Here is a 20945-nt window from a genome sequence, read left to right as displayed (position 1 = left end):
TATTCTCTTCTGCTTACTCTGCCTCTCTTCGAGAACTCTCATTATTCACTAGTTGGAATGCCATGCTGTCTCTTCCATCTATGTCATATAACTTTCTTGTGATTCTAAATAATCTCTTGTATAGTCAGTATATTTTCATATACTGATGACTATTTTCCATTACACTTTTTCGGTATTCCATCAAATATATTTTGCTAACTTGTTACTTCCTCCACTAACATTACTATATTGTTATTGTATTATATGCAAGCTCAACACTTTATATTCATTCTCTCATTTAACCTTCACGACCACCCTATAAATTATGCATGGATTCTTATTTCCATTTCACAGATGAGGAGACAGGGGTATAATGAGGTTAAATAACTTGCCTAAAGATACAGACTTGGGAAGAGCTTGGGCCAGGATTCGAATCCTCGTCTGTCTGATTCCAGAGACTATAACTACCAGTTTATACCATCTCCCTTACTTTGTTTTCTTTTACTGGAGAAAAAGATAGCTGCTGGTTTCTTCATTCAACAGCTTATCTTAAAGAAGAGAACATGGATGTTAGAAAAGGAAAATAGTTTTTCGTAGTAGTGGTAGAGAGAACAAGGAGTAAAACCACAACTGTCTGACTATAAGACCCAGGCTTTCCCATTACCTCAAGGATTCTTAAGCAGGGGCTCAGAAATTCCGCAGAACTTTGGAGGTTCATGAAACCACTTGGAATGACAACCAAATTTCGTGTCCATCTACTTAAGTCCATTTTTTGGAGAAATGGCCCATAGCGTCTCAAAGAGGTCTATGACTTCCTAAAAGGTTAAGAACCACCACTATACTGGCTCTCTAAGACAAATAAGAAAATGAAACATGAACCCCAATATTTCTTAAAACAAATATGATTTACAGTATACACATTCATTTTTGTAAGTTCTATTTTCATTCTTACTGAAAAAAATAAACCAATACTCTCCAGCTAACCTGTTTGGAAAACATTTTGTAAAATTACCATTTTAACTCTATTTTTTTCTAATATGTGTATATACTTCAAAACTAAGAAATTATTATATTTAAAATGTGTCTTACATTCCTCAGGCTGGACGGACGAATAACTCCCAAGATTTAATAACTGACTGGTAAATGTTGATTGTAGCACTCTCTCACCAACCCAATGATCGTCGTGAATAGTAACATCTAGAAAGGGGGGAAAAAGTTCTGGTCATGCCATAAATTCCTTCGCACCGCGGTTAACTTACCAGTCATCGCAGAACACTATGCGTGCCTCTCACGTGCCAGGCCACTAAGGTTCAAAGAGGTCAAATGATCTGCCTAAAGGCACAAAAGGATAAAATAGCAAATCCGAACTCTGAACCCAGGGACACCTGTCTGCAGGTAAAAGAACAAAATTGCTTCTGCATGTTTAACAGTATCAGTGTGGATGCTCCCCGCTCCACAGAGAACAGCTTAATGGCTTTTGTTCACATAAGGCGAACGTTATAATGTATGTGTCTGATAAATTAAATCTTTTAGGGCCAGGAAGCAAAATAGTGGTTCTAAAGCTAGAGAAGAGTAAATAATATTCTAGAAGAGTAAATAATATTCAGTATGCATTTCCCCCTCTGCTGTAAACACGGAGGAATATAATACAAGCCATTCTTAAAGGACTTTGATAATTTCTCCCTAAATACCATGCTAATCATCTTCTATAGATGTTAAAAGTGAAAGATTTTGGAGGTAAGGAACACTTCGCAATGGGAAAAAGAGAGCTGTACAACCTAAGATGAATAAAGAAGAATCATTTAGTGGAAGGAAACATACCAACAGGTAGAAACAATTTATTTTGGAGGAATATTAGCCCTGAGCTAACATCCGCCACCAATCCTCCTCTTTTTGCTGAGGAATACTGGCTGTGAGCTAACATTCGTGCCCATCTTCCTCTATTTTACATGTGGGATGCCTGCCACAGCGTGGCTTGATAAGTGGTGTGTAGGTCCACACCCAGGATCCCAACCTGCGGACAGCAGGCCACAGAAGCAGAACATGCAAACTTAACCGCCGCGCCACCAGGCCGGCCCCAGAAACAATTTTAAGTACAGCAAAAACTGTAAGTTAGAGACAGAGACACAGACAGATTGATCCCAGGCAGAATGTAATCAGTGTATAAAACGTTAGAGGTATAAAGATATATTAACAGCAGCAAAATAGTTTGGAGATAAGAAAGAAAAACAAGGATGTGTAAATTCCAAGGAATGACTCCCAAATTTATATCCCAGGCCCTCTCCTCAGCTTCAAACCCTTTTACCCATTTATCCACAACTGCCTCATGGACGTTCCGGACCGGATATTCTACTGGCCCCCAGACTCAGCCCTGCGCTCACCTGCCTTTCTCCTCGTATCACCCGTCTCATTTGTTGGCACCATGCTGCAAGCCAGGCAAATTCAGACGTGGTCATCCTGAGCTGCTGCCTCTCCGTCCCCACCTCCACCCACGTCTCACAGTGCTAATGAGAAATTCGTCAAGAACACTAACGTGATCAGTTGACTTGCTGAAAAAACCCTCAGTGGCCCCCACCGCCGGGCCAGGAACAGCGAGCGCAGCTTTCAAGACTGCTCATCCTCTGACATTCAGGACGTCTGCTCTTCCAAAAAGAACAAATAAGGAATTTCAAGGAGAGCCTTCTGAAGATTAGACTGTAAAACCCATGTTCGATCAGTGATACGTTAATTCCTGGTGACGGGGTGGAGAGGAACCGATTGCCCAGCCCTGGTGTCCTGGTCCTCCTTTGCCCTCTCACGGACAGGCCCTAGCTCCTTTTCTCTTTGTTCCTTAATCACTGTGGCTTCCTAGTGAAGCTCCAGGTCCTCTTCTCTTCCAACTCTAGTCAGTCAGCTCCCTTAGACAATCCTTATTTACAGCATCTCTTCATTCTATTGCTAAAAGCACAACAGCAAAATGTCCGTTGCGTTACGGAATGGAACATGATCTGGAATATAGAATTTTTCCGTTTTGGGGTGTAGATCAGTAGGTCATATGAGCTATCCAACAGAGAAATATAATAATGCATAATTGGATGCTATTAGTTAAAATGGGATTTCACCCACAAATTTCTATGTAAATATAATTTCACTACCTAATTAGGACAATGGAAAAGTACAGATTTCTCCTTTTTCCACAAGTTTCCATCTGTTCCACACAAACAAAAGAAACTTACTCAGAAATTGACTAACCAGATATTTTTCCCTAAGGAAATAAGGCAAAATGGGGAAAAAATCCCCTGATATTTAAAAAAAGGTGTTCATAGAAATAATCTAAACATCCTATCATAGGAAAATGGTTAAGCAGGTTGTGTTAGTCACTTGATAGAACGTTACCTAGTTGTTAACAACTATATGGACACCAGGGAAAAACACAGACCCAGCAGTGCTAGTTTCCATCTGCTAGGAAGTGGCCTCCTCACACAGTGACAGCGGCTTGCCTCGGTAAAATGACCACGGTCCAGGGTCCAGCTCTCTCTTTCTCATCTAGGGAACCTGATTTTGTCAGCACTCCAAAAACAGATTTCAGATCTGGAACATAAGCTCACACTGAACAAGTTAATGAGACAAACAAATAAACCAGAACATGATATTTTTTTTAAATTTAAAATGAAGCATTAATTGCCAAAGAAACAACCCTTGCAGGCTGTTCTCACCTCGTAGGCATTCTTATGCCTGGAAAGCCAAATCATTGCAAAGGGCTGCTCAGTGGGCGCTGAATCAGAACAGAGGGAGATCGATGAACTGACTCACCAACATGTGGGATCATATTGCCAGCGGGGACAAGACTACGCTAAGGCCGGTAGTTACAATCCTGTGCTTCTCTCTTTATTCGAGACTGCACCTGACGACCTCACACAGAGAACAAGGGACATTAGCAAAGGCTCTCAGCCCCCAGCAAAGCCTCCGGCAGGAACTACCATACCAACGACCGCCTTCGTGTTTTCTTTTTCTAAGCTTCTAAGGCTGACCCACACCTCTTCTCTATCACTTTCTTTCTTTAGACATGTTATGTAGCTTAATCAACTTCCTCCTGGGCTGGGGTTCATCCTTAAAATGACCGGTATGTCTGCTCTAATAAGCTGCGTATTGATTTTAAATCAACAAAGGACACGTAACACAATATTAATTTCTTAGATCGGGTGGAAATGCAGGATAAAAACTGTATGTCCTTTACGACTACAACTCTATACTAAGAGCATGGATTCTGGAGTCTGAGTGAAATCCCGGCTTTGCCACTTCCCAGACGTGTGACGTTGGGCAAGTCACTTCACCTCTCTGAGTCTCAGTTTCCTCAGACTGAAAAATGGGGAGAATAACCAGTACCTTCCTCATAAAGTTGTTGTAATGAGTTGATATACACATACACTAAAACACAAAGCAAGTGCCGAACAGATATCAGCTATTACATAGGTACATACATACGTTTTAAGGGGTGTAGGGAAGACAACTGGAAGGTAACACCCTAAATCTCTACTGGTGGTTCTGTGAGGTTGGTATAATATCAGGAGTTTTTCCTTTCCATACTTCCAAATGTGATTAATTTAATGTTAATAATTAAAAAATGCAGCAGACGGGGCCAGCCCCATGGCCTAGTGGGTAAGTTGGCACGCTCTGCTTCGGTGCCCTGGGTTCAGTTCCCAGGCACGGACCTAGACCACTGCTGTGGCCACGACCCATATACAAAACAGAGGAAGACTGGCACAGGTGTTAGCTCAGGGTGAATCTTCCTCAGCAAAAAAAAAAAAAAAAAAAAACACAAACAGTAGAAATTCTGTGTCTGTTCCCTCAATAAGAATCTAATGTGCACAGCATTATTAGAGATTAAGTAAAGTAGTAGAAACACTGTCCTTTCATCAAAAGACTGCTAAGATAGTTGAGGAAAAAGAGTTAATAATAAGATGTACATTTACAAAACCATACGAAAACAAAGGAAGCGCCTGATGACATGACCTAAATGCTAACAAAGTGAATGAATAAGAAGGAAGGGTTCTTAAGGAGAAGATGAGTGAAAAGGAGGGACAGAACCGAGGCGGCCAGAACAAAGGCCCAGAACTGGCAACGCACAGGACACTGGGGGATGGTAAGCAGCCCAAGGCGGATGCGAGAAGGGGACCGATCACGCTGGCGCCCAGAGAGGCAGAGGGTAAAGAAAGAGCCCCAAGGGCTTAACATGGGAGGAAGAAAAAGCCTACAGCTTTACAAAATAAACTACCACTATAGCATGAGGACCTTACCTGTGAGTAAAACTATATCTCCAAGAAACACTGTAAATGCCCAAAACGCTGCCGTCCTCCACAGAAAAACCTTCTTCTTGACTTCTGATTGGTCAATCACCGTAATTGTTGCTAAAGGCACTTTAGAGCCAGAATTTGGTCCAGATTTTATATTTATTTCTTTCACATGACATGGAGATAACACCATGACTAGACAATTATACTTCTGACTTTTAGAACCACAATTTTTGATTAATGATGTTTTTTTAACCCCGTGAAATTTAGACACATTCCTCTGGCCCATTTCTACAGGAGGATCTCTTGCATTAGAAACCAACTTCATTTTCTTAGATACTTGGAGGACCTTAGACAGAGCTTTAGAATGCCCCAGTTTATCTTCAGAGGTCCGATTTCTTTTACCAGAACTTTTGAGGAAGGTATTTCCTTGGGAACACAGTATTCCCGAGCTACAGGACTCAATACATATCTCATCTGGTAGCAGTTTATTTTCAAAAGTGAAAAGTTCTTGGGATCCTGTATTTTCTTCAAGACCTTTATCAGAGTTTACGCGAATGTTGCTACTTTCCGTTTCAGGACAAACAGGACTAAAAAGTTCAAGGGAATATGCTTCGGTTTGTCCACTTTCAGATCCTTCTGCAAAACCATCATTCGGCTTTATCAAATTATCTTCCCTTTTTCTCATTTCCCCGTGACTCGCCTTTGGTTCAATCTCCATGTTTACAATTCCTTTATTTACAGAATTCTGCCCTTTATACTTCCTTTGAGCTAAAAAGGCGACCTGGCTAGAGGTCATTACACTGAGAAATTCAGTATCAGTAGATATGTTGAGGGCTGAGTCCTTCCTCGCTGCTCTTTTAGATCTTGGCTCGTCTACTGTGCTAGAAGGAAAGAATTCCAGACGCTGGGTTTGTCTTTCATGATGTCCTGTTGGCACACGCTTTGTCTCAGCAGCTCCTGGCCCTATGTTAATCTGTTCGGTACCACAGACCAAATCCAGTATAGCTGCACACTTAGGATCTAAGTGAAGGGAATTTTTTGGAAAGTTTTGGCCACATATATTTGACTGATCTTTATGCTGTTCATCTGCGATTTTCTTATTTTCACTGAAAAGCTGTTGACACTTTTCTTCCTCAGTCAAATGCTGAACTCTGCCCTTAAATCCACATATTTGCACATCAGAGTTAGGTATACCACTCATCTCTAACGGGGGAATCTTGTGGGATTTTGTGGTCTCTGTTTCAGAAATACAACGTACAAAGTCATCCTTCACATGAGCAGATCTATTCACAGAGTTTGCTAAAAAATGACCGTTAAGGAGATCTGAAGGGCCAGCAGCGTCTAGGACCTGACAGTCTTCAAGATTTTTGTGCTTGCATTTGTCATCCTTCAGATGTAAAGAATGTTGATTGTATAAAAGCTGAATCTTTTTCCAGGGGTCCGTGGTGGACACTAAAGAAGTGGGCTCCTGTGATACTGTCATTTTCAATGGACCAATTGGAGCACCCCAAAAAATGTGTACTTGAGATCCTCCACTCATGGTTTCTGAAAAAAATGAAAAATTTAAAATGAGCATTTTGTCAGTAGATGTTTATATACTGATATTAACTTAATAATATACCAAAAGCAAATGTAATATAAACTATGAATCAAAAATATAATTAATAGAAGTGATTTATTTTGGTACTCCATTTAATGATAAAATTCATAAATGTACAAGAAATCATAAGGAGAAATCAAAATATCCACCAAAAAAGCTCACATAAAGACTTTCTTTAAGGAAAATAAAACTAGTATATTAACATCAAATGAGTAAATAAACTTGTATAAACTTACACCATGTAAATGACAAGTTAGGAAAAGGCATTTGTTTAACTGTATTATAGTCACCTTTAAATTTCCTGTTTTCTTTACTCCCTAGATTATTTTAGTAAGTGTAGGGCTTCCTTCCTTCAACTGTGAACTCAATTTCCAAGACCAAAATACAAGGCTCAAACCAGAAGGGAGAGAAAATTTTAAAATTGAGGCTCTCCTCGAAATATACAAGTGACTGTATTATCTATCTTTACTGTAATCTGTTAGCACAATCAATAATTGCTTCCAGATTTTTTAATCTTCTCTAAAATACAAATAGAAAGATTGACTAGTCCTTTGTAATATATAGATAAAAGAATCATTATAATTTAAACTTTTTTCATTAACTGTGGCACCTGATATAAATAAGCATCAAATTTACCGAGATAACAATAAAGAATCATACCACAATATACTGGATAATAACTGACTTTCAAAAAGTATTGATTAAATAGATTTATTCCTAGAGTTGGCTGAAAATTTTTTTACAGTGCTACAGGGACAAAAAGACAGATAAGGTTCTTGGCCTAAAGGAACTGTCAGCCTGGTTTTGAAAAAACAAAAAGTAGAGAAAGGTAGTGAATGTAAACTTAACAGTTTCAAAATACATTATGTAACAAATACTATAAACTATAAAAGGGGAAACAATAACGCTACCAGAAGGCGAGCATTGTGGCTAAGAGCATGAGAACAAAAGAAACAGTATCTGTAAAAGGCAGAGTTATGAAAGACGTGGTAACCATTAAGAACTTTTGAATACATTACAGAGTCCCTTGTGAAACGGTAAGAAGGTTTCGAATCATGAAAAGTCCGCGTGGATGTATCGGAAGTGTACACAGGAAAGGAGGAACAAGCCAAGAAATGACAGCTGTAATCCTCAGGGATTCTTATCATTCCTTGAAGATTTGCTCACTGTCACCTCTTCCAAATCGAATAAGCTCTCCGATTACAATTCTTGTGATTTCAATAGCAATGGGGATGATCTTTCCAATACCCTGGCCTCTTGGTTCCTTGACCTCCTCTCCTGCCCTGATTTTATTCTCCACCTTACATCAGTCATCCATTCTCAGAACCATATACCCTACAATTATCAACAACTGCAGACCCTTCCCTAATTTCAATTTTAAGCTTTTAACTCTCTGACTACTTTCTCCTATCTTCCAACCCACTCCCTCTGGATGCACAGCTCCCACAATCCTCTGACCACGTGGGACCTACCTCGAGCGCATCGATCGTACCACGTTTTACAGCCTCACTCTTCACTTCCCTCCTTAACCAGCTTAGATTCCACGGTCCACTGTTATAATCACTCCCTCTCATACCTCTCTAATTCTACCGCTCTCCTCTCTAAGGCTCTCGCCCAGCTAAATTCGAACACTAGTTGAATCATCATCCGCTCTGTACCTGTAGCCCAAAGGCTGGAAGTAACTAGGAATAAAAACATACACCATCATCTGACGACTAGTCTCATTTTGTGTTCATTACCATTAACCTCAAGGTGGCACCTAGCAATCCTATCTTTCCCTATCCATTCACTCTCCAAGATAACTCTTTTATACCTTTTCACTCTTTAAAATCTCCACCGTCTCCTCTCCTCTCAAGTGCAGCTGGTGACCATGCTACCATTTCCATTTACAAGTTCTCAACAACATATCTATCAACCACCCCAATCACACCCTATACTTTGCCCACCTTCCTGTTACTCAGGATGACCTGTCCACGCTTCTCTGAAAGGCCATCCCCTTCCCATTACACATTAGGTCTTACTCCCACTTTCCTACTCAGGCTCCAACAATTCTCCCCTTCTCTTGTACATCCCTGATTCTTCTCTCTGTACTGGAGCATCCTCATCAACACTCAAACACGCTGTTAGTTTCTCTCATGCTGGTATTCCTCTCCGCCTATCCCCCTCCACCTATTGCATCATTTTTCTGCTCCCCTCTACAGCAAAATTCCTTGAAAGAATTGTCTACACTCCCTCTGCTCCTGTTTTCTCTTAAACCCACTCCAGTTCAGCTTTGGTCAAAACCACTCCACTGAGACAGCGTATTTCAAGGCCTCTAATAACCCCCTCATTGCCCTCAGTCAACCCTCCACTTTCAGCATACTCAGCCTATCAGCATTCTTTGCCACTGCTGACCACTCCTTCCTTCTGGAACACTCTTTCATTTGGCTTCAGGGACACCCCATCCTCTTGATTCCCATTCTCCTCATACTACTTCCCCGGTTGCTCCTTCTCGGTCTCCTTTGCTGGCTCCTCGTCTCAACATCTTGCTCAAGGGCCAAGTACCAGATCTCTCTCTCAACTCACTCCCTAGATGATTTCATTCAGTCCCAGGGCTCTAAAACCTCTATCCGCTAATGACGACCACACGTACATTTCCATCACACCCTCCCCTCTCAAAGCCCGAATCCTTATCCAACTTTCTACTTACTCCTCCTCACCACAAAAACAGACACCTTTGCAGAAATGAGTTAACATAGAAGGCCTGAGACTACTGTCTTAAAGAGGCCTGCTTGTAGGGTGGGCCCTTGGCTGCAATCTGTGAATTTAGATTTCATGAGGGTTCCCACCACTCCTTGCTAAGAATGGCTCTCTGTACCTAAACTGTCTATGTCGACAATGTTATGATAAACACTTGCTTTCCTTCTGAGAGACTGGAATTCTGGTATGTGCTAGGCAGAGGGCAGCTGTGTGACCAGGACACCTTAGAGAAATGGCTGGTTCCAGGTCTGGAGCAGGAAATGTATATGATGAACTGGAAACACCTCATCATACCAGAAAGCAAAAAAACTATGCAAGACTACTGGGTTTTTGTGTCAAAAGAACTCAGGAGCCAACTTAAGAGGCTCCCACTGGACAAAATTGGGCAATCTGAGCATCAATAAGGATGATTATGGTAATGAACTGGAGCACATCAAATATGTTTAAATCCATGAGTTCATACAGATAAAAACAGACTCAGTCAATGATTGCCTTTGGAGGATACCGGATGATTAAATAATTGTTTTAAAAATTGGTGAATGAAAGGAAAGAAAATTTATCCTTTCTTTACTGACAGTATCTCAGGACGATCAACTATTTAATGAGAGGAAGTCTCTCTTTATGGAGGTATTCTGCTAATAAACAGCAACAACAAAAGGAATGATGGAATAGCACCATTTTGCAGCTCCTAATGAATTAGTGGATTTCCTAGGCAATGATCATTAATGATCATTAATGATCACAAGGTAGATGTTATAAGGAAGAACGGAGGGTATCTGTAGATTGAGACCAATTCACAACGTATGGACCTTATTTAGATCCTGATTTGAAGACACAAGTGTAAAAATATTTTAAGATAATTGGAGAAACAAATGTAACAGATACTTTATAACATAAAGGGACTACTGCTATTTTTTAGTGGGATAATGTTACTGAGGCTCTGTTTGAAAGAGCTCTGTGCTGGAGATGCATAATGAGCGCTTGCAGATAAAATGGTGTGACGTCTCAGATTTCTCTAGAACACTGGGAGGGGAGAAGGAGTGCGGGTGTAGAGGAAAGAAGATGGGCCACATGTTGACAACCGTTGAAGCAGGTGATGCCACACAGAGAGTTCACTCCACTCATCTCTCTACTTTTCACGTTTTAAATATCCTACAGTACAAGTCTTCTTTTTGGTGTTGTTTCTAAGAAATACTATTTCATACTCAAAGAACTGGGAAAAGATTTAAGCAGTGTAATGATACTCTTAGACTGATTGGTAGAACAGTAAATCGGCATACCACCTTGAAGAATAATTTGGTAAAGCTGAGGATGCACATGGCACACGACCAAATAATTCCACTCCCAAGTTTCCACCCTGGAGAACTCTCGTACATACATACACAAGAAAACACGTACAGGAACGACCATGGGCGACTTCATAGGCAAAATTCTTAGAACCTAAAAGTCCATGAAGAGGACAATGGATAAATCATGGAATATTCAGAGAAAGACTATTATATGGCAGCAAAAATAAAGGACCAAGAGCTACATGTCAACTTGGTTACCTCTTACAAACATAATTTTAAGTAAAAGAAGCAATCTGAAGAATATATAACTTACGACAGCAATATATTGAGTTTTTAAATATGCTTGAGAATAAAACACCAGCTTCAGGATTGTGGTCACCTCTGGGAGCGAGGAAGGGGAGGTGATAGGCAAAGGGCACACAAAGAGCTTCAAAGGTACTGAACACATTTTATTTTCTGCAACTAGGTGTGTCTACAGAGGTGTTTCTTATACTGTTCAGAAATATTTTATAATATAAAAATGTCCTAGAAAGAAAAACACTGAGGGGGCCGGCCCCGTGGCCGAGTGGTTACGTTCGTGCGCTCGGCTTCGGTGGCCCAGGGTTTCACGGGTTCGGATCCTGGGCGCGGACATGGCACCACCTGTCAAGCCATGCTGAGGCAGCATCCCACATGCCACAACTACAAGGACCCACAACTAAAAATACACAACTATGTACCAAGGGGCTTTGGGGAGAAAAAGCAGAAAAAAAAGAAAAAAGAAGAAGAAAATTGGCAACAGTTCTTAGCTCAGCTGCCAATCTTAAAAAAAAAAAAATACTGAGAAGCAAGATTAAGGACAAATTTTTTAAGGTTTCTATATTTTAAAAGTTTTCTTGTGATGCATAATGAATGTGTACTATTTTCCTAATAATCAAATCTTTTTTGTTTGGTCATTCAGGCTTTTCTTTCACAATCTTCAAACTGAGTATGACATTCAATAGTCATGAAACAATGGCCCTAAATCCAACATGGCAGAACAAGAGCTGAGGACAATGATGGCAGCTGTTCATGTATTAAAGATATACCGTAATTTTCAAACAGTTTATAATAGTGAATAATTACCAAGGAAACCAAATTATAGTAAGTTTATGTGTCAAGTTTTGACCCATAACAAACCAAAGAGTACTAAGCATCGCTAATTACTACAACCACATTCTGTCACAGGCTAATTGTTCCGAGGAACTCAGGGTGGGTTTGGAAGCATTTAACTGTTTTTCCTAATTGTTTCTTCCCCTTTTTTATGTTAAGGAGATGCAATCACCAACTTCCCTGAACCAGACCAGGCCTCACCACAAGAGCTAAGCCTAGGACCTCTGCCTTATTTTTAATGCTAAGATCTCCCCAGGAGGAGCTTAGGCCTCATTATTGTAACCTGCAGTGTATGTGGAAGCAGCTTTTCCAGCTGAGCCTGAGCAAGTGAATACCCACCTCCCCCTTTTGAATATTCATTTCTCATCCCAAATAAATGTCTCTGCTTCCCTTTGCTCAGGGAGCCATGACTTGGGAAATGATTCCACATGGTCTCCTATTTGCTGCAAATATACTTTACTTTGTGAGACAACTACTTCTGGTGCAGAGTCTGGTTTAATTCACCGGGAGGGAACCCACTTTGGTTTTGGTAACAATATCCCACCCCCATCTAACCCTCATAGAAAGAATAACCTGCACAAGGAATGACTGGTATATTAGACCTGACTGACATTTTACCATTTAAGCATCATTCTTTGATTGGCCACTAGGGGGCAAAAACAGCAAAAAAACTTCAAAAGAGATCAAAACCAAGTGGGAGAGGGAGAAATACACTATCTGACACGTGGATGGGAATACTTAGATATATTGGAATCAAATGCATAAACTCACTATGATAATCAATTCCCTTCTCTTGAATCTTTGGGTTTCTCTCCAACGGTTTCTCCCCTTTAGCATAAAATCCTTAAAGACAAAATAAAGAGACAAACTTCTATGTTGTTTCTTTGTTCTCACTCCCCATTTATTCTTCAACTCACTTAAAAATGGCTCTTACTCTAATTATTTTGCCATAATGCTTTCTACTATGGAAACCAATGACCTTTAACAGCCAAATCCAAAGGTCAGTTTTCAGTCCTTATCTTTCTGCCATTTGAAATCGTTTATTAATGTCTCTTTCCTGAAACGTTCTACTTTTTTTTTGATTCTGTGAGACGAGCAAATTGGAATTCTTCTGTGCTTAAAAGACGGATGATTATTGGTTTACTCATTCAATCAGTCACGTAACAAACACTTAATACTACGCGCCAGGCATTATGCTACTGGGAATTCAGCAATAATAACAAGGAGCTTGACGGTGGTGCTTAGGGTCTACTGGGAGAGAGAAAATGACACAGGATTAAACGGACAGGTGTCCCTAGAGGGAGACGCCTGGGGCAACTCAAACAAAGCAGGACTGTCCATTACCTGCATTTTTCATCGACTGTTTGGACTATGGTTAGGGACAAAATTTTGAAACTGAACTTAAATAATATTCAGAGAAAAGGAGTCAATACAGGCCCCAAGTCCTCCCTACTCCCACCCCAACACAGGAGCCAGGAAGGCAGCCTCAGGGACCTCACCCAAGGGGCAGCCCTCTCTGTGGCAGCTCCAAAGCGCTGAGAGCCAGCGAAGGCACTCCCGCTTCTGGGTCCTCACTTCATTTTCTCCTGAACGTCCTGCAGACTGTGGGGGAGTGGTCTTGGCCACGCCAAGATATGTCTCTTTGGCATGAGGATTATTTGAGGCTGCTTTCTTTGCAGACGGGAAAGCAACTGAAAAGTAGAATTTACTTACTCTTTGTAAGAGACATTTACATTGTAAAGGAACTCTCCATCTGTAAAGATATCTCCCTCTGTACCAGGAAGAAGGGGAGATGACCTTATCTCTAGAAACTCTTAATCAATGGGGAAGGCAAGGACTTAAATCTGCATTTGTTTATTGTGCTTGTCTGGTAACCTCCTGTAACTGACTTCCTTCCCCCTCCCAACATTGGCATTTCTTTAAGGATTAAGCATCTTTCCTTAGGCTAGGAACTGATTGCTGCACTCACCTGTGACCACCCAGCTCAAGAAAATAGACTTGCCTCCTGCTACCTGCTGTGTCCATCAAGCGCTGTGCCTACAGGGCGATCTTGTGACTATTGTGGGAGGGACATTTCAATCCTATGTGAAACATCCTCGCTGGGGCTATATAACCACTCTGTGCACCCCACTTCTTCAGTGCCCTTTCTTCCTTCGGGAAGAAAGGCTCCGGGCCATGGTCCTCATAAAGCTTTGTTTAATTTTCTCTTGCTGTCCTGTCTCATGTGAATTTAATTCGTTCTCCGGCCAGATGAACCCACATTAGTAGAGGAAAAGTCTTCCTGCCCTACAAGGCTGACTTCTATTTCCTCTCTCTCCTAGGACAACGGTGAAGTCCAAATTGTCACAGAAGTACTCAGAGTACTTCACCCCTCCAATTGTGAAACTCTCTCCGTTTCTAGGACACTGCTCCTTCCTAACCAGCAATGCCACCTCTCCAATTCTTCTTTCTCTCTCTCATCTTCCTTGGGCCATCTCTTTCTTTTCATTCCAGACAGCTCTGCAGAAGTTCATCCAACCCCACCCGTTTAACTACTCAATATCCAGTTATGCCTTACCAATCTATACCGAACCAACCAGTCCCCCTAACAGCAGATTATACTTCCAGTATCACTACATGTGACACAATCACAGTACACAAAAAACCAACGTTCTATTTAGCCTCTTTCTTGAGGGGAAAATCTGACTAAATGACTCTATATCTAGACTAGAGTATACAGTCCTTGGATTCAAGTTGGATATGGGTTATGGCTCTGAGCTCATGAGGCCACAGTCCCTGAGGTGCAGAGCCCTACCTGCCCCCTAGGCAGGGGAAGACACCCAGGGACAGGAAGCAGTCATGAGAGCTCAGAGAAGACCTCCCAGGACAAGATGGCGTCTGAAACCACTCAAAGTTCTATTAAACACAAGGTTATTTATATGTAATAATTACTTCATGCACCTTCACTTATTTGTCTAAATATATACCCCTGTAAGTGTGGGACTCCTCCTCCCCCCCCCAAAAAAATATTGACTAGAAAGTATGCTATTGTTAATTCAAAAAAGAGTAATTTTTGAAGAAGTCTTTATTGCTAAGGCTGCTGCTACTAAATCTTCTAGTTTACAAGCATAGGAGTTGTGAGTGTGTGAGCAGGGCAATGGGATGTGGTGATTAGGGCAAAAATACACAGACTGAGTGTTAAGTTATGGACAAGTGATCAATTTCAGTGATTCTAGGCTATGTTTTGGGTGTACTCAGAGGGTTAAAGCTCATTAAGATACCACATGAAACTCGAAAGTACATATCCATTACCGTAGTTAATAATTATACAATTTATCAATCTGGAGAAGGCCACTTCAGTCAGAAAGACCAATACAACCATAATCCTTTATCTTTAGCATGGTCAGAGTCTGATGAATGGGTCAAAGATTTCTAAAACAGATGAACCTATCAGCAGGCTTTGTCTTTGCAGAACATTGCAACAAAAATGCTAATTACCAAATGTAAGTGGTTAAACGAAAGTGCTTTCTCCATCTTATTACCAACCTAAGAAACTCACTGTTATAACGCCTTTCCAGGTCTATTTCACGAAAAACACTAAGTGTCATAAAGTTACTCACTAGCATCAAATGATAAAATGAAGAGGCAGCATAGAATTGTGATAAAAGCATGGGTTTTGGACCAAGCCAGACATGGGTTAAAACTCTACTCTCCAACTTACTAAAAATGCAAACTTGAAATTGTTGAAGTGAGGTGATGGTTCCACGAGGTTCATTATACTATTCTTTCTATTTCTATACATATCTGAAAACATCCATAATAAAAAATTAAATTTCTTTCTATGTCAAATAAGAATTAAGTTTATCTGCTATGGACCAAGAACAGTTTAGTGGATACCAGGGGAAAGGTGGGGTGGGGGGTGGGCACAAAGGGTGAAGTGGTGCACCTACAACATGACTGACAAACATTAATGTACAATTGAAATTTCACAAGATTGTAACCTATCAATAACTCAATAAAAAAAATAATAAAAATTAAAAAAATAAAAAAATAAAAGAATTAAGTTTATCTGTCAAATGAGAATATGATCAATTGCTTCTTAAAGTTATGAGAAGGGCACAGAGCACTTACTCAACAAAGGTTGGAGTCCTCAACCTCGGAAACTCTATATACACACTTGGAGACACAAACAAAAACCAACCCATTATATTTCCTTGAAGGTTTTTGTTTTTTGTTTTGTTTTGTTTTTGTTTTTCCTTGAGGAAGATTAGCCCTGAGCTAACATCTGCTGCCAATCCTCCTCTTTTTGCTGAGGAAGACTGGCCCTGAGCTAACATCTGTGCCCATCTTCCTCTACTTTATATGTGGGACTCCTGCCACAGCATGGCTTGACAAGCAGTGCCATGTCCGCACCCAGGATTTGAACCAGCGAACCCTGGGCCACCAAAGTGGAATGTGTGAACTTAACCGTTGCACCACCGGGCCGGCCCAAAGGTTTTGTTTTTAATGTGTATTTTTACAAGATTGTAATCATAAAATTGAAATAATTTTGCATTGTTTCAATCCATATATGGCCACCCTTTTACGTCAATCTATAATCTTCTTAATCATTTTTAATGCTAGCCTAATACTTTAACGATGAATCTAATTTCATTAAGCATCACTCTCTAACTCATTAATATGTCTCTGACTTGTCACTATTATAGCCATTGCTGCAATAAATGATTTGGGGCATTTAGCATTATTTCTTTCAATTATTTTCTTGTGATAAACTCCCAGGTCTGGAATTATTGAGTCAAAAATATGTACTTTGTTATGGCTCTTAATACTTATTATCATGTCATTTGCAAAAGAACTGGACAGTTTATAAAGCCACAAACAACGCTGAGAGTTCCAGTCTTTGTTAGCATCTTAAAAAGTAATTTCACTAGTAAGGGTCCTAAGTACTTTCCTGTTGCTTCATTTGCAATTCCCCAGTTATTTCCAAATGAAAAAACAGTAAATTTTAAATTACACTTGGATTCTTGGATTAACATCCTTAACATATGAGGAGTAGGCAAGCATGTGCACACACCCACACGCAAAGTAATAGAAATACGGGTTAAGAAGATAAGCAGATATATACCACACAAAAAAATAACATGGTTCAAAACGCTAAAAAGATTCATGCTCCGAGAAAAATCTGTAAGTTAATGAGAAAACATTTCTACCTATCAAACTGCAAAGTTTCATTAAAAAGATACAAGGGGGCAGGAATGACTCATAGCGCCAGGAGTTCAAACTAGCAAAACCTTTCTGGAGGGCAATACGACAATGTATGTCGAAAGTCTTACAATTCTACCTGTTGGCCCTACAATTATACTTTCAGGAATTTAACCAAAAGCAAAAAACATCATATAAACTCTCATAGATCTTGCTACCAGGATGTTCATAGTAGTATTGTGTATAATATTAGAAAAGTAAGGAAAATATGCATTGATGGAGGGATGGTTAAATACATCATGTCAGATCCACACAAAGGCAAACTATATATATAGCCATTTAAAATCATGCAGAATATATAATATCATTAAAAAATTTTCTTCAATATACTAATATGTAAAACAAGGAGACTATAGAAAATCATATATGGAAAGATTTTATTTTATATTAAAAAAAATAGTATTCAGTTTACCACTATTTACCTTGAAGTTAGAAACCATTTCTTCTCCTATATAAAAAAATTATGTGGGGGCCGACCTGGTGGTACAGTGGTTAAGTTCACACGCTCCACTTCAGCAGCCCGGGGTTCACTGGTTCGGATCCCGGGTGCGGACATGGCACCACTCATCAAGCCATGCTGTGGCAGGCATCCCACATATAAAGTAGAGGAAGATGGACACGGATGTTAGCTCAGGGCCAGTCTTCCTCAAGCAAAAACAGAATGATTGGCAATGGATGTTAGCTCAGGGCTAATCTTCCTCAAAAAAAAAAAAAAGTGATCTCCATAGTAACTGATAGACATGGTGGTAAAAAAGAAATAGTTCTTTTATTCTTTAACCTCATTTAATCGATCCAATTTATCTTAATTCATTGTGCTAAGCAATAACACTGAGTACTAACAAACCATGTACTATTCATGCTGAACTCTTCACTCTTAAGAATTACTAATAGCTACTAAATGCTAGTATCTGAATTTCCTATTTAAAATGATAGAACGCTGGTGCATTTTATGTGATTTGTGAGAGGATATAAGATATATTCTTCGTCCCTCAAGAACAAAACCAACGGACGTTGAAAGCTATCATTCATCCTTGTCACTGAAGTCACAGCTTCTAAAACAACCCTGTGAGTGGACAAGAGATTTCTTAAATCTCCCTGCACGAGTTCTGATTTCCTCTGCAACAGTCTCCAGTCTTCACGCGAGACAGTGCCATTCTGTCCTCATCACGGCCCCAGGTGCCCTCAGGTTATTCAGGGCGGGGCGCTTCAGTCCCGCCTGCCATCCAGGGGGAACTTCTTCCACCCGCACCATGTTCCAGGCACTTGCCTTCTCCCAGGAAAGTCCAAGCATTCGAACAGGCAGTGGACCTTAATCTAGCTGCTTTTGTGCCTTAAGAATAGAGAGACCACACATTCCGATTTGCCTGGAGCAGTCCAAGTTTAAGCATGCTATCCTCGTGTCTCCCTTTTCCCTCTTACAACTGTCTCTGTTTGGAGATAAATTACATAGTCATCCTAGTTGCGAAGCACATAAATATATGAATAAACGTTCTATGAGTAAAGAGTGTGTCTCCTGATCCATTTTATCTGAAACGTTATAGTAACAGTCAGGAACTTGAGAGGTAGAGGGAAACATTCTGTTCAGTTTTCCTATTAAAAATCCTTAAATAACAGTGAAATACTAATTGAAATAAGGCTGAATTGTACCTAAAAATTATAATACGCGTTTGAGAATCTCAAGACACAGATAAATAAATGAGGTAGAAAAGAGAATTAACCTGTTTGGCAACGAAGGGGAAAAAAGAGAGTCTGGCTGTCAGGTTCTGGGTAACAAAGCTGCAGACAACAGTAGAAAACTTTTGGGATCCAGTCTTGCCAGAAAATGTCTCAACTTGTCCAGGGTTCACCCCTTCTGAGGAAGGTCAAAGGAGAAGTCCTAAAGGCTCACACTTCACTCTCCCTCTCCCCCGCCACCTGGTATCAAAAGGACAGAACTTGAAGACTAGCAACCATGACCTCATAGGCATAAGGTGGGTCCAGGGTCTGCCTGCCAAACCCTGTGCTGGCTTTCATCTCCACCCACCCCACAAAAAAGAGGAAAGACAACAAAGAAAATTAAGGGAAAAAACTCTGCTCCTTAAGCCCTGATATACCTTTGTAAAAAGTCATACTCATCTCAGCAAATGGCAACTCCATTCTTCCAGTTCCGCAGGCCAAAACTCCTGGCGTCCTCTCTGATTGCTCTCTTTTTCCCATACTTCCCATTTGTCATCAAATCCTTTCAGCCCTGCCTTTGAGACGGATTCAGACCCTGACCCATCTTCCCCACCCTCCCCTGCTACTGCCCTGGTTCAGATCACTGTCCTGTGAATTATCTCTGCCACGGCCTCCTGGTTGGTTTCCCTTCTCCAGCTCCTTGTCCCTCAGAAAACTGAAGTGTATGAAAGTGAAGGAACTTGCCCCAGGTCAAACGGCCTGTAGGTGGAGGAGCCAGGACGGAACGCAGGAACCCAAACAGCGCAGGCTGAGCTCTGGACTGCACACCACACCACACTGTCTCTCTGGATCTTGTCTTTGCACCACTGTGGAGCTAGAATCCCAGCTAGGACTCCGCCAGAGTCACACGAAACGTACTCACAAAGCACTGACTTATCCAGAGAGGTACAAAAAGAACAAAACTTCAACAGAAAGGAGCCTCCCTATCAAAGAACGTTCACTAAAAACTTAATAAAGAGGCAAATAACGAATAGCTTTGAAGAGGACATCTCTCTCCTTTAATTCTTGCTCCCTTCCTATCTGACACATTCTCTCTCTTCTCCACCACCCCTACCCCCGCCACTGTGTCTGTCTCTCTCTCTCTTTCTGTCTGTCTGTCTCTCCTCCCTCCCTCTCTCTATTTTATAATCATAATGGGATGCTAAGCTTCCAAAAACTTAAATATTCAAATTTACCTGTTGCTTAGCAAGTTAAAATACGGACTAAATGTAACAAACTACAGGACACAGAGCTACCTCCCTCACCTAAACCCTCCCATTCTCTTCCTTTCCCTTCTAATATCCCAAAGGACATCTCGGCCCCTTTGTACATTTGCTGCTCTCTTGGCCTTAAACACTCTTCCCCTAGACTCTCGTTTCTATTTTTTAAAATCTGAAGTATAATTAAACATTCAAGAAGAGACACAGGTCTTAAGAGTTCTGTGCAATGACTACTGACAATTGTCTACACCCATGTAAGCGTCACCCAAAACAAGATGCAGAACACTGTGGACCTCCGGAAGTTCTCTGCTGCCCCTTCCCAGCTTCCCTCCCTCTCCAACCCATAATGATTTTCTGATTTCTATCACTCTAGGATAGCTTTGCCTTTTCTTGGACTTCATATAAACCATACAGTATATGCTCATTAATGTCTAGTGTCTTTTGTTTCCTGATGAAAATCACAGCTGCCCCAGGGAAAGAAGCCCAGGGCGTCCTGGCCTACATGCCGATCTATATCATCCTCCGGGAAGCATAGGACGTCCTGACCTGATTCAACCTGACTTGCAGCCAAAGTTATAGGACCACCCGATAACCAGACCCCACCTGCGCTGATACCATTTTAAAGGCTTTTTTACATGATCTTTCCTTTGTCTTGTAAAGAAATAACTCACATACCTATGCCTTATAAATTTAGCCCTACCCTTAATCCATTGCAGCCCTTCACTGCCCACGGGTCCCGTCCCCACGCCTGCAGCCCTTCACTGCCCATGGGTCCCGT

At 40.8% G+C, this 20945-nt stretch overlaps 1 protein-coding gene across 4 annotated transcripts in view; it reads right to left on the bottom strand.

Annotated features, from left to right (window-relative positions):
• SHLD2 (shieldin complex subunit 2) overlaps window positions 1-20945 on the bottom strand; it is a 91614-nt gene that overhangs the window by 31493 nt on the left and 39176 nt on the right. For all 4 annotated transcript variants that reach the window (XM_046655297.1, XM_046655298.1, XM_046655299.1 and 1 more), the window contains 2 exons: window positions 5256-6797; window positions 1069-1176 (listed from right to left, as the gene is read on the bottom strand). In XM_046655297.1, the coding sequence (XP_046511253.1) occupies window positions 1069-1176; window positions 5256-6797 (1650 nt within the window). The remainder of the gene's footprint in view (window positions 1-1068; window positions 1177-5255; window positions 6798-20945) is intronic.

The sequence above is a fragment of the Equus quagga genome, chromosome 2 (genome assembly GCF_021613505.1).
Source record: "Equus quagga isolate Etosha38 chromosome 2, UCLA_HA_Equagga_1.0, whole genome shotgun sequence".
Taxonomy (NCBI): Eukaryota; Metazoa; Chordata; class Mammalia; order Perissodactyla; family Equidae; genus Equus; species Equus quagga.
The sequence above is the reverse complement of the archived record's forward strand: the minus strand, read 5'-3'. Positions and strand labels throughout refer to the sequence as shown.